The 14,744-nt window shown below is 42.2% G+C and overlaps 1 protein-coding gene across 4 annotated transcripts in view; it reads left to right on the forward strand.

Moving 5' to 3' along the window:
* Positions 1–14,744, forward strand: part of LOC138269492 (cadherin-10-like) — a 1,023,955-nt gene that overhangs the window by 854,048 nt on the left and 155,163 nt on the right. For all 4 annotated transcript variants that reach the window (XM_069218802.1, XM_069218801.1, XM_069218800.1 and 1 more), the window contains one exon: positions 11,503–11,756. In XM_069218802.1, the coding sequence (XP_069074903.1) occupies positions 11,503–11,756 (254 nt within the window). The remainder of the gene's footprint in view (positions 1–11,502; positions 11,757–14,744) is intronic.

Here is a 14,744-nt window from a genome sequence, read left to right on the forward strand (position 1 = left end):
GCGACCCTTGACTAATGGGTCGCTCCCCATCTCTAAAAAAACAAACAAAAAAAAAAAATCCCTGGTGCCTAGAGGTTTCTGCCCCCCCTGGGGGCAGATCAGCCTAATAACAAAAGGCCGATCTGCCCCCGGGGGGGCAGAAATGGCCTAAAATAAATTTGCCCCCCCTCTGCCCCCCTGGGGAGCGACCCTTGCCTACAAGGTCGCTCCCCTTGCGTGACGACGCAAAAAAAAAAGATCCCTGGTGCCTAGTGGTTTCTGCCCCCCTTGGGGGCAGATTGACCTAAAATTGGCCAATCTGTCCCCAAGGGGGGCAGAAATGGTCTAAATACAATTTGCCCCCCAGGGGAGCGACCCTTGCCTAATGGGTCGCTCCCCATCTCTAAAAAAACAAACAAACAAAAAAAAAAACAATTTGCCCTGGCGCCTAGAGGTTTCTGCCCCCCCTGGGGGCAGATCGGCCTAATAGCAATAGGCCGATCTGCCCCCGGGGGGGGCAGAAATGGCCTAAAATAAATTTCCCCCCCACCCCCCTGGGATCGACCCTTGCCTACGGGGTCGCTCCCCCTGCGTGACATTGGCGCAAAAAGAAAAATCCCCGGTGCCTAGTGGTTTCTGTCCCCTTGGGGCAAGATTGACCTACAATTGGCCAATCTGTCCCCAAGGGGGGCAGAAATGGTTTAAATACAATTTGCCCCCCAGGGGAGCGACCCTTGCCTAATGGGTCTCTCCCCATCTCTAAAAAACAAACAAAAAAAAACCACAAAAAAACAATTTGCCCTGGCGCCTAGATGTTTCTGCCCCCCCCGGGGGCAGATCGGCCTAATAACAATAGGCCGATCTGCCCGGGGGGGGGGGGTGCAGAAATGGCCTAAAATAAATTTATCCTCCCGGGAGCGACCCTTGCCTACGGGGTCGCTCCCCTGCGTGACATTGGCGCCAAAATCAAAATCCCCGGTGCCTAGTGGTTTCTGCCCCCTTGGGGGCAGATTGACCTACAATCGGCCAATCTGCCCCCAAGGGGGGCAGAAATGGTCTAAATACAAATTGCCCCCCAGGGGAGCGACCCTTGCCTAATGGGTCGCTCCCCATCTCTAAAAATAAAAAATAAAAAAATAAAACACAAAAAAACAATTTGCCCTGGCGCCTAGAGGTTTCTGGGGGGGGGGCAGATAGGCCTAATAACAATAGGCCGATCTGCCCACGGGGGGGGGCAGAAATGGCCTAAAATAAATTTGACCCCCCCCAAACCCCCCAACCCCCCCCCCCAGGAGCGACCCTTGCCTACAGGGTCACTCCCCTTGCGTGACATTGGCGCCAAAAAAAAAATCCCCGGTGCCTAGTGGTTTCTGCCCCCTTGGGGGCAGATTGACCTAAAATCGGCCGGGGCAGAAATGGTCTAAATACAATTTGCCCCCCAGGGGAGCGACCCTTGACTAATGGGTCGCTCCCCATCTCTAAAAAAACAAACAAACAAAAAAAAAAAACAATTTGCCCTGGCGCCTAGAGGTTTCTGCCCCCCCTGGGGGCAGATCGGCCTAATAACAATAGGCCGATCTGCCCCCAGGGGGGCAGAAATGTCCTAAAATAAATTTACCCCCCACCCCCCTCGGATCGACCCTTGCCTACGGGGTCGCTCCCCCTGCGTGACATTGGCGCAAAAAAAAAAATCCCCGGTGCCTAGTGGTTTCTGTCCCCTTGGGGCAAGATTGACCTACAATTGGCCAATCTGTCCCCAAGGGGGGCAGACATGGTTTAAATACAATTTGCCCCCCAGGGGAGCGACCCTTGCCTAATGGGTCGCTCCCCATCTCTAAAAAACAAACAAACAAAAAACACAAAAAAACAATTTGCCCTGGCGCCTAGAGGTTTCTGCCCCCCCTGGGGGCAGATCGGCCTAATAACAATAGGCCGATCTGCCCCGGGGGGGGCAGAAATGGCCTAAAATAAATTTGCCCCCCACCCTCCCGGGAGTGACCCTTGCCTACGGGGTCGCTCCCCTGCGTGACATTGGCGCCAAAATCAAAATCCCCGGTGCCTAGTGGTTTCTGCCCCCTTGGGGGCAGATTGACCTACAATCGGCCAATCTGCCCCCAAGGGGGGCAGAAATGGTCTAAATACAATTTGCCCCCCAGGGGAGCGACCCTTGCCTAATGGGTCGCTCCCCATCTCTAAAAATAAAAAATAAAAAAATAAAACACAAAAAAACAATTTGCCCTGGCGCCTAGAGGTTTTTGCCCCCCCTGGGGGCAGATCGGCCTAATAACAATAGGCCGATCTGCCCACGGGGGGGCAGAAATGGCCTAAAATAAATTTGACCCACCCAACCCCCCCTCCCAGGAGCGACCCTTGCCTACAGGGTCACTCCCCTTGCGTGACATTGGCGTCCCCGGTGGCTAGTGGTTTCTGCCCCCTTGGGGGCAGATTGACCTAAAATCGGCCTATCTGCCCCCAAGGGGGGCAGAAATGGTCTAAATACAATTTGCCCCCCAGGGGAGCGACCCTTGACTAATGGGTCGCTCCCCATCTCTAAAAAAACAAAACAAACAAAAAAAAATCCCTGGTGCCTAGAGGTTTCTGCCCCCCTAAAATAAATTTGCCCCCCCCCCCCGGGGAGCGACCCTTGCCTACAAGGTTGCTCCCCTTGCGTGACACTGGCGCAAAAAAAAGATCCCTGGTGCCTAGTGATTTCTGCCCCCCTTGGGGGCAGATTGACCTAAAATCGGCCGATCTGCCCCCAAAGCGGGCAGAAATGGCCTAAATACAATTTGCCCCTCCAGGGGAGCGACCCTTGTCCAAGGGGTTGCTCCCCATCTGTAAAACAAAAACAAACAAAAAATCCCTGGTGCCTAGTGGTTTCTGCCCCCCTTGGGGGCAGATCAGCCTAATCAAAATAGGCTGATCTACCCCCCGGGGGGCAGAAATGGCCTAAAATAATTCCCCCCCCCCCCAGGGAGCGACCCTTGCTTAAGGGGTCGCTCCCCTTGCGTGAAATTCACGTAAAAAAAAAAAACCCTGGTATCTAGTGGTTTCTGCCCCCCTTGGGTGCAGATTGGCCTCATCAAAATAGGCCAATTTTGGCCCCAAGGGGGGCAGAAATGGCCTAAATATAATTTGCCCCCTAGGGGAGCGACCCTTGGGGCAGAAAAGGCCTTCCCAAAAAAATGCCCCCCCCGGGAGCGACCCTTGCCCAAGGGGTCGCTCCCTTATGTCCATTTAAAAAAATAAATAAAAATCCTTGGTGTCTAGTGGGGTTTCAAAAGCCGGATTTTGAAACCCTGGGAGAGACTTCAAAGGGAAGGAAATACATTTCCTTCCCTTTGAAGCCTCTCCTGGCCTCCCCCGCGGGATTGAAAGAGAAACGCTTAGCATTTCTCTTTCAATCGCGCTGGAAGATGGGGGAGACCCTGTGACTAATCAGCGCCACAGGGGGGTTGGGGGGCTTGGGGGTGTCGGGGTGGAAGGGGAAGGGCTTCCCCTTCCATCCCTGACTTGGGGGGGTGGGGGGAACCCCACAGAGGGAGCACTAGCGCTCCCTCTGGGCTCTGTGACCAGGACGTAATGGTTACGTCCTGGGCACAGCAGCACTGTGCCTCAGGACGTAACCATTACGTCCTGGGCGCAGAACGGGTTAAATGAGTGGAACCCATTTTGCAATAGCTACAATACAGAAGGCTCCCACTATCCCAAAAACTCCTGTTATTTGCTTATGTTTCTTGCCTGTTTTATTTTTAGTTACTACATTTGTAATGGAAATGACATCAAAACAGAAAACCATTGCTCAATCAGTTTTTATGTGTTTTGATTCAGTGTTTTTGTGTATTTGACTGAAGTTGTTCAGAATATACCACAATCTATACTTTTCAGCACCTCACCCTATGGGTTTCATTATTTGAGTAGCAATCCGATATTCCTCAACACTTTGGACCCTTTATAGAAAGCATATCATGATATCTAAATCCTTCCTCAAGTGGGGTTCTGTGACATTTGCAAATAGCTTTCAGGATTTCAAAAAAGTTAAATATATTTTAAGCCTATTCAGCATGTGTCATTACAATTCTAGGAAACGTACACTTGTGCATAACAGAGATGATTTTTAATGACTAGCTTCCTTGAAAATAAATTGGAAAATTATACTTTTATAAAAGAGCACAAAGGCAGATATTAATTCTGCCCGTCCCAAATACCACTACTTGCCTTTGTTCTTTATGAGGTCTGTTTGAATGCCTTTTTTTTTTACAAATTATTAGGAAAAGAAACAATGGGCCCTATTTAATTCTTGGCAGCAAGAATACTCTGTCACATCAAAAATAGAGTATCCTTACCACCAAGATATGTTGATGGACTCCAGGATTAATCATGGCAAAGACTACTCCACCTCCACTATGAGTCATTGGAGGCTGACCTGTCATTCTGCACACCTAATTTAGATCGGTGAAATTACAGGTCAGTTTTCACTGCCTACAACAGCCAGGAAAACCCTGGTGGTAAGGGGTAGTAAAGACTGTTAAATGCTCCCCTCACTATAGGAGAGAATTCCCTTGGCGAGGGAGGATTGTATTTTGTTTCCAAAAGAAGATCCTGTTTCAGGATTTTCTTTACAAAGATCAAAACAGGAATCTGTTTGGTACAGGGCTCTGTCTTGCTGACAGAGCTCTGCACCAAACAGGAAAATGCATTGACACAGTTCCTACCAAGGCCTTATAAATGACCATGTTTGATGGTCATTTATAAATATGGTGTGTATTCCCTCCCACAGGGTGACTCTGTCACTCTGGCCTATGTTTTGAAATTCCACGTCCTGCATCGCAGAATTGGTATTATTGGTGTACTAGGTTTATAATGGCTAATTATAATAGGAAAGGTATCTATGTTATGGATGTTTCTCCATGATATGTTCAGGTTGTGGTGGATGAAGAGGCTGTCACTGGCAAAGCCATACAAATTACAAGGTAGACCCACAAACCTAAACACAAACTCGTAAGTTCATAAAGGTAAGAGTACAAATATAAATTGCAGACATATTAGGAAAGTGGGTTGGCTCAGGGACAAATAAAGGAGAAGGGGGACTTATGAAAATATTTACATCATAGATTTTCAGGAGAAATCCCCAGGATTTTTGGGACGTCCAGTTAACCTGAAAATTAACATAGTGGACTAAATTCCTCATCTTTTTCCGAGGCTTTTCGAAATATTTCCTGTATTGTTATTTACCAGCAGACATACTTGACTTTCAATAAGGATTTTTTCAAGACACAATGGTTTTATGACAGGTCATCTTTTGAGCACATTTACATAAAAAAAAGAGCAAAAATTGTAAAACAATCTTCTATATGATGCATTTCCCGCATAACTATTAGGAATCCTTGTAAAAGCACTCATGACAAAACAGCATAGTCACAGGTAATTTATAGAACTGTGGAGCAACCCCCTCTCTTGAAATCATTACACATTTCGTGGGCCATACTTGATCAGTAAAGCAAGTGTCTTCTTGTGCCAGCTAGGAAGCAGTTTATACTCATGTAGCTGATTGAAATCACTGCAGACTGTTTTCCAATCCCTGTAAGTTAATAAACCAATCAAAACATAGGCCCAGAACAACTCAGTGTCAATAAGGAGCTGATTGGCTGCTTAGTGAATGGCCTCATTACTACGCCCGGGGTCCTCAGTGTAAACTTTAGTAATTAACTTAGCCTTACATAGAAACGCAATGAATGAGTATGAAGTTCCATGATACTGTATTACAATAATATTGCTATTAATGGTTATTACAGTGACTCCAATACTACATACTCAGTCACTGGATTTGTATGCAAGAGCTATTTTCCTTAATTAACTTTACTCTACTCTTTATGCTGTGTTGTTTTACATTTGCAACCATTTGTACATTGTTTCTGTTCACAATTAAGGCTTGTTAACACTAAATCAAGACCAAATCAGTGAGATATCGAAATAAAAGCCGAACTAAGTAACCATTTTTTCACAGTGTGATCATCTGGCATTACATAGCTTGAACTGAGTGAGAACATTAAAATGAAAGTATATGCATGATAAAGTTTTCCATGCTTGAGAGAAACTGTGAGAAATAGGATATTGGTTGAGGGGTTTGGAGCCCCACTCAGGCAACAACCACAATCCTTGTCAGGGTGAATCACAAAAGTCACTAAATTATCCTGTGTTTAACCCTCTGGTAGAATGGCACAAAACAGTCAAGCTTGACATAGAGGCAATGTGTAAAGCATTTATGCTGCTCTCAAACAGAATTAACATGAACACTCAACAGAAGAAAAATCTCAAGCCAACTTGTTATCGTATGTTATGCACATGTTATGTTATGCAGATTAGCAGAGTGCCCTAACACCCAGAAGGGTATCCTGGAAAGTGTGAGTCTACCCACACCAAGGGCCTAGTGGGACTACTCGAAAAGACAGTTCCTCAGATTCTTGCAGAAGTAAAAAAAGTTAGGTGGGTGCTTTTATTTGAGGCATGCAGTTGATCCACACTTTAGGAGTGATGTAGGACAAGGCATGACTGCCAGATCTGTATTTTTTCATATGCATTGGATTTGAGCAAGTAGCAGTTAGAAAAATAGAGAAACTTTTAATTAAAAAATCATACCAGAACAAATAAAATCGAATCAGTAGAACTGGAGACATTCAGTTTCACATTTTTATTGAAAATTCTGTCTAAAAGCACAAAGTGCCACTCGCGGTCATCTGTTCGCAGATGGTGGTCACAGTAGCTCGAAGAGCCTATGAAGGTTCATTAACAGCCATGGCTGTAGTAACTCATAGGTGCTCTTTGCGGGCTGTCATTGCTATACGGCAGAGTGCAGGTCTCCTGTTGCTGGTTGTTGCAGGCGGTCACTGTCGATGCAACAAGCAGCTCTCACTGGTGCTTCATTTGGGAAGTCATCGCCAGCGGCAGACTCTTGATGCAAACATGCCTGTTTGTGGTTCGAGGAACCCAGACATCAGGATTTTCACCTTTTCATGAGGAGGCATACACTCTGATACCAGTCAAGGATTCAGGAACTTGAAAGGCACATCTTGGGGATCAGGGACTCACTCCAGCAGAGGCCAGTAGGGCTCAGGCAGGTTTAATTGCAGGTCCAGCAGGTCCCGGTACAACAAGCCAGCAGGGCAGTTGCAGGGAGGCCTTTGAAATTTGCTGTGCCCCTGTAGCTCACATAAGAGATCAGCCAACTGATCCTTGGACTAAGTCTGGATAGCCTAGGATGAAGGCATGCAGCCCCAAATTCCTTCTCAGACAGCAATGCAGTCTGTCAAGCAGCATTGCAGTCTTCTGACTGAAAGTAGTCCTTCCATAGCTTCCACACATTCATGAGTGTTCTAAAGAGATGGTGTCATCCTTTGTTTGCATGGCCTCCCTGTCCTACCCTCACTTTGGTGCCAGACAGTTCTTCCCCTTCACCTATGAAGGATCCTGTCTAGGGGTAGTAAAAAGCCAGGATGGTCTTGTTTCATGTTCCTTTATGTGTGCAGGAGGCAAAGCTGTTTGAAGTGTAAATGGGGCTGGGTATAGCTCCCTCTTAGTTATCTTGCCAGTATAGTCAATCCTGTCCACACCTAAGGCTCCTTTGTGTTAGTGTCAGGAAGCAATATAAAAAACCTGGTAGCAGAGCCAGTCACAGTCATTTGATCTAGAACACTTGCAGAAGACATTAATGGTTGGGACAAGAAACTATCAACTCTCTAAATGTCTCATTTTCTCACTTACAATCTGACTTTACCATTAAATAAGATGTTAAGTTACATTTCAATTGAGTGTAAATAACATATGGCTATTTGTCCCAATTTAATGTTAGCAGTTATTAGATGCAGTAAGGCACCCAGTATTAGTCAATGGGAGGCCAGACTATACAGCAGTGAAACATTACTTTGAGTTTTTCTCTGTCAAAACATATGAAATCTTCGTTCACATGTCCTACTTTATAAATGCAATGCACCCTGCCTAACGAGCCTATAGGGCCTACCATAGGGATGACTTAAACATAGCAAAGAGGAAGGTTTAGGCCTGGCAAAAAGGTTTGTTTTTACGAGGTCAAAATGGCAGTTTAAAACTGCATTTCAGGCTGCAGTGGCAGGCCTGAGGCATGTTTCACAGTGCTACTTTAAGTAGGTGGCACAATGAGTGTTGCAGCCCACTATTAGCATTTAATCTACAGGTCTTAAGTAATGGGGGTGCCATTTACTAAGGATTTACAGGTAAATTAAATATGGCAGTCAGGCACATGCTAATTGTCCCAGGTTATTATGGAGAGAGCACAAACAATTAACCACTGGTTACCAGGGAAAAGGTGCACAGAGTCCTAAGGCCACCAAAAGCATTTTCAACAACATAAGGCACAAATCTTGGTCAGACCCTGCAAAAGGGTCATGTTCAAGAAAAACCCTTTGTGCAATTTATTCAAACAAAGGGTGCCTAGTTAACCAGAAACAAGGAACGGCGAGCAGCACAGGTAAAATATGCACACATCTCTGAAGTCACTAACAATGCCAGGTTGCATCATTTTCATTTTCTTCTCAGTGCAGTCTAAATTGGAAATAAAGTGGCAGCCCACAATGCTGGCTAATGATTTAATCTCATCTTGAAGACATAATGCCCACAAAATGTATAGGAAAATGTTAGAGATTGTGGGGCTAACAAGGAAGAAATAAATATGTTGTTACCAACCTGCAAGTCACCATTTAAACCAGAAATTGAAACATTGACTTCTAAAATGTGCAATTTGACTTACATAGAGCAGGGGGTCTACAAATCCCAGCGACCCAGTATTTAATGTGTATTTCATAATTTTTTAAGAGTTTTAAATACTTATAATTTCAGTATTCATTATTTTTTTGGCTAAGGGTGCTGTTAACTAAGAAATATTCTTCCATTGATTAGGAAAATACTATTTGTGTACCTTGTATAGTGTGTTAATTGTAATGTATTGTTTATTTCATTTTAGTGTATATTACTAAAACACATGATCTCAAAGTCCAGTTTCAAAGTTATTGCTATAATATTGTTGCTATTTTTGTGCTGCAAAATCAATGTTGTTCTTTTTTTTTTTTAGAAGAAGAACAAAGGGTCTGATTTAGAGTTTGGTGAAGGGGGTTACTTTGCCACAAATGTGTCTGATATCCCTTCTGCAGTATTGCAATTCCATTATTTCCAAAGGACATTGTAGTACGGTAGTCGGGAAATATGTCACATTTCTGATAGAGTAACCCCATCTGCCAAACCCTAAATCCAGCCCTGAGTTTTTCTAGGTTTAGGTTATAATTTTACATTCATATTTCCTAAACTCTTGTCACTATTAGTGTGGTTGCCTCATCTAAAACCTTGATTAAAAAAAAAAAATCCTATGTGGAAGAATAAAAAGAATGTACACCAACAAATGTGACTGCTCAAGTGGAAAGATCCAAAAATACTTCTTAGTTCTCTTTTCTCCAGTTCTTTCAGGAGTCTCTTTTGGAGGATCACTAATGCCTTTTTTGTGGCATGAAGGGGGTCATTCATTTTTATGGAAGGGGAAGTCTCACACACCTAATAGTGTCATGCTTCATTATCGGCTTCCTCTCCCCACCCTGGTAGGACAGTGTCACCAGAGCGGACTCCACCACCTGATAACTCAGTGCAGGAGGGAGTTTTTAATAAACAACTATGGGATAAAATGGGGATCAGGACAAATATGCTAAAAATACCTTGTGTTATCCCGGTGGCTCACCTTTAGTAGTGGGGAGCACAGGTATTGTTAAAAATAAAATGAGGTGATATCGTGACCATTATGTGTTGAGTCACCTATTGAAAGACTAACATGTTAATGCCCATTTTGAAAGCCCCAAAGGGTCTTGGGAATTTATCATCCTTACGTTCGGCTCGGTGAGGATTTGGAATAGGTCATACGGACTGGCGTTCCTTTTTTGAGTAAGTGTGACTACAAAGGGTGGTGCCCCTCTCCTTGACCAAGAAGCATTAGGTCACAAAATACAGGGTGGAATACACCCCTTCCAATATTATCTGAGGTAGGATCTCCTGCATGAGGTGTCGTAGCTTTCTAGACAGTGGGTACAATCATTACACCTGGGAGCAAGGTGTAGTTAGGGATCCTGATGAATGTCCGAGAACAATTTGAGATGAGTTTATGTCATCCACTGATCAAGGGCATGGAGGCAACTGAAGATTTTTGAGTTTGTAGTGTCTTTGGAACTTTCGAGTATAAGAAGTATTTGTGTGCCTTCTGCATAGTTATAGCATGTGAGCTGAAATTAATTGATCATTGTCAGTAATGACTTCATGTAGATGTTGAAAACCACGGGTGAGATGATAGAGTCTTGAGAGACCCATGATTTTGTGAAGTACGGCTTGGATGACAAATGGGGAATATAGGTGAAATTTGCTCTGTTATGAAGGTAGGATGTGATCTGGTCGAGAGCAGTCTTCTCTATGTTCCCTCTATGACTTTGTAAAGTCTTTGGATTAGAGTGGCATGGTCTACTGTGTGGAAGGCAGCTGACAGGTCCAAGAGAAGTAGTGCAGTACCTTGTTCTGATCTTCAGTGTTTTAAGGTCTTCCCAGAGAGTGATGAGGGCAGATCCGGTCTACTTCCTGGATGGAATCCTGTTTGCAAGTCAGAAAGTATGGAATTATCTTCAGTAAATTATTATATCTTGGCAAATGCTGTTTTTTCTATCAGTTTGCCCAGGAAATGTCAACTTGTAATTGATCTGTAGTTGTTGGGGTCATGTGGGTCCAGGTTTCTTTTTTAAATTGCTGGCGTAAGTTATGTCTGTAGTTAAAGAATTATTGATGATAAGCAGAGATAGTTAACAGAATGTTCTTGAGGAATGGTGGTGGCCAAGGGTCAGAAGAGCAGCCAACTGGCATGCTTGCTTTGAAAAGATCAATAGCTTCACTTTGTGATAGCTGTTTGAAGGAATGCAGAGTCTGGTTAGCCTACTCTTTGAGGGGAGTGTTGCAAAGCAGAGAGTGCAAAAGTAACAAGTGCAATTTACACTAGCAGTAAAAATGATGCAAATGGATTTGCCCTGTTCTTTTTATCAGTACAAACTTTTATGAATATGACCCTTGGTGTCACATCGCCAATTCTCTCTAGTTTCTTCCAACCACTGCACATATGACCTGCTAACTCATCTTCAGAGCATGTTGCCTGTAACAAAATCCATATTTTTCTTTTTAATCATACACTAATGCATTATTTGTATTTTAAATGAACTAATAATTGTGTTCTTTAATCTAGAAGCCTGTTTTTAAGGCATACCTTTTCAGTTAGGAGTAACCAACATTGGTCCATGTGGGAAGAAGCAATACCAGATGCCATGTAAATGTTTCTCATTCAGATTTTCATATCATATGGCTTTTCCTTTCTTAGATCTATCTTTGACATCCCCCTTTTAATGATATTTTAAATTTGTTTTGTGCAATGAATCTGCATCTTTTAACATGTTTGTCTGTCTTTTCATTCTCATGTAGTACCTGGATTACGAGACACGAAGGCTTTACACACTAAAAGTTGAAGCAATGAATATCCTTATGGATCCACGATTTTACTATCTAGGCCCATTTAAGGACACAGCAGCTGTGAAAATCTCTATTGAAGATGTAGATGAACACCCGATTTTTAGCAGACCATCATATCTATTTGAAGTTCTTGAAGATATCGATATTGGAACCATTGTTGGAACAGTGATGGCACGAGACCCAGATGGTGCTTCAAGTCCTATCAGGTACATTTATGCATCTTTCAAAGTAAACCTAAATTGCTATGCATTGTTCACAGTCACAGAGTTTACAAATTATATTAGATGTCTAGATCCGCACTAGTCACATGTCCTAGAAGTGCTAATATTTGGGGTCACTAGGGTATTTCTGTATTACAGAAGGTCTTACCAAAGTGTATAAAGCTGTTTCCACTATAGTCATTGCTTAAGTGCACAATTTTCACCAATACAACACCAACTGTGCACCATAGAAGAAGTGGTACACAGTTAGTGAACCCATATGGTGCTTTGTAGGAGATGGGCTAGATGGACTGGACAACCCCCAAGCACATACTGCTGGTGGCTGCAGTCACATACATTTTGAAACTGCTGGTCTCTTTGCCTTTCAGTGATGCATTCACTAGAGTATGATTTCTGCACTATTCTGAGCTATTTTTGCAATAGGATGCATATTGTCCACCTCTTCTTTGCAAACCCACTGAAGGTACACACCAATCTATACTGAGTCACTGGATTATGTAAGTTGTTACAATATGATGGGTTTCCCAGTTGCATTTTGAAGAGACTAGTCTTTGTTGTGATAATTTTCATTGGAATACAAATATAAATCAAAATTGTTTCTAAAGAAGTACTGAATTAATCATTGCCAGGTTATTTTAAATGTGATCCTAATGCATGCAGCATTTTCCAGTAAATCATATGATTGCCTGCTGCCTACTTATTGGCTAATTTTCTTATAAGGTTGATTGGTAATCAAATCTGAAAGTTATTGCATATAAGACCAATGTTCAAGGGTGTAGCTACAAAATGGAAATGTCCCCAGTTTAATAAACCATTCATCCAGGGCACTGAGAAAAGTGAGTGAGTCTGACCTTCCATCCAAGAGTGGATGTTGGCCTAGGAGTTTTTTTTTTTCAAAAGACTTAAAAAAAAATCTGTATGTTATAACTAATTCCTAAAATGTATACATTAAAATGTCTTCCAGGCATTTCTGAAGGGGCACTCATAATATCCGTAGAACAAAGTACTCACTCACATGATCAAAGTTGGCTTTTTGTAAGTTGCACTTACTAGTCTTAACTTATTAAAAGCAGTAAATGGTATCTATAAAAAAAATAAAAAAGCAAAGTACTCTCAGTAAGTTGAGGCTGATCTGCCCCTGGGTATGCTGCAGGATTGCCTTCCTTTTCCAAATTTCTACTATTCCTCTTTTTTTCTTCTCTGCTTATTTTTTTTTTTACCACCACATTTTTCTTCGTTTCATTTCTGTCTATCCCTTTTTGTCTCTATTCATTCCCTCTTGTACACTGTGTCTTTCTCTCTCTCAGGCTCCTCCTTTTATTTATTTCTACATTTTATCATTTTCCTTTCTCTCCACTGCTGTAACAATTCGGATGGAGCTGGGATTTTCTTAACCTCAATCTCCCAATATCTTCATTAACAATACTCCACTTACTGGTCGTATGGATCTTTGATCTCTACAGACAAAAAATGAGCTATAGTCAACATAAACACATAGTTATTGAATATTTTAGTTCAATCAATAAAGAGAGTTAGAGTGAGTTTAAGGGTTTTAGTCTAAAATCTTTTAATTCTAAATTTTATCAGAGGTATTATTAACATTAATATTATTATTATTATTATTATTCAAATCTCATCATTAAAAGTTATTATATTACATCAATCACTAATTGATTATAAATTAATATGATATGTTAATCAATGTTAAAATAAATATAATAATAATGTAACACATGTGTTCCATAAAGGAAGTGGCCTTATTTATATTATGGATTTTGCGAGAATAAAGGATTTCAGATACCCATAAAGAGTTCTGACAAGAGAAATCAAGGCACAAGCATAAAGTTCCTGCATAATAATCTGGAAAGTATTTTCAGCTGAAAATAACAGCAGACATAAGAAATAGGATAAAACCGAACATCCCATGAAGAGAAGTCTGAGAAACGCAGAGTAGAGTCTCTAGTCAGAGAACTTAGAGTCTGAGACCTATAACTTTTAAGTATGGTTACTCACATCAAAATTTGCATTCAACCAATGTTGATTTTTAATGTAAGCTTTGCACATTAATTTTCATAAAGTATTTTGTAACGAGTAATTTCACTGCAACAGTTCCTTTTCCAGATCTCAACCCTTAACTCTTCTGTCTGTAATGACAGACCTTTCAACTGCTATTTTTGAGCATCTTTTGAAGAAGGACCATAAAACTTTATTTAGATTTAAGCTTGTGATTTAGGGCCTGGTCTAGATCCTGGCAGAGGGAATTACTCCATCACAAACATGTCAGATATCCCTTCTGCCAGATTACAATCCAATAATGTCCTATGGAGATCGTAATCTGTTGCAGTTGTGACAGAGTAATCCCTCCGCCGGGATCTAAATCTGCCCCTTAGTCTGGCCAGGCCACAGTGTCGGCCCCTCCTGTAAATCCTGAAGTGGGGTTTCAAGTATACCACCACTTACTTAGTTAATTAATTTGCATATGCCATATAATGTTTCCCAACAGAATCGCAGTTTTTGTTTCATAATTTCTACTGTAGTTCATCTGTGACAAAATCTAATTGCCTAATTTGAATTGCACCCCTGACGTTTATGCTGTAATAGACCTCATTGGGGACCCATAATCATGACCATCATGAGAACAATCCCTTTATAATTATTTTAACCTGCTTTCAAAAAGTAACAGTATACAAAGTACTTCTGTTCTGAGAGCCATGTTGACATTTCTCCCCTTAAACAGGGAGACTAATATTAACATGATTGCTCTCAATTTATATTGCTTTACACCCATCAAACAGCTATAAAGCATTATGCTTAAGTTTTGACACCACAGGTGCTTGATTCAGGTTGTTATCAAGCAACAAGCATGTTCAATAACAATCATTTATACACTTCCAACTGATCTGACAGCAACATTGGCAAGACCATAGGTCCGCCCTTTTTTGTAGGCCATGTGGTGGCAAAGATGTTAAAAGT

This window comes from Pleurodeles waltl, chromosome 2_1 (assembly GCF_031143425.1).
Source record: "Pleurodeles waltl isolate 20211129_DDA chromosome 2_1, aPleWal1.hap1.20221129, whole genome shotgun sequence".
Taxonomy (NCBI): domain Eukaryota; kingdom Metazoa; phylum Chordata; class Amphibia; order Caudata; family Salamandridae; genus Pleurodeles; species Pleurodeles waltl.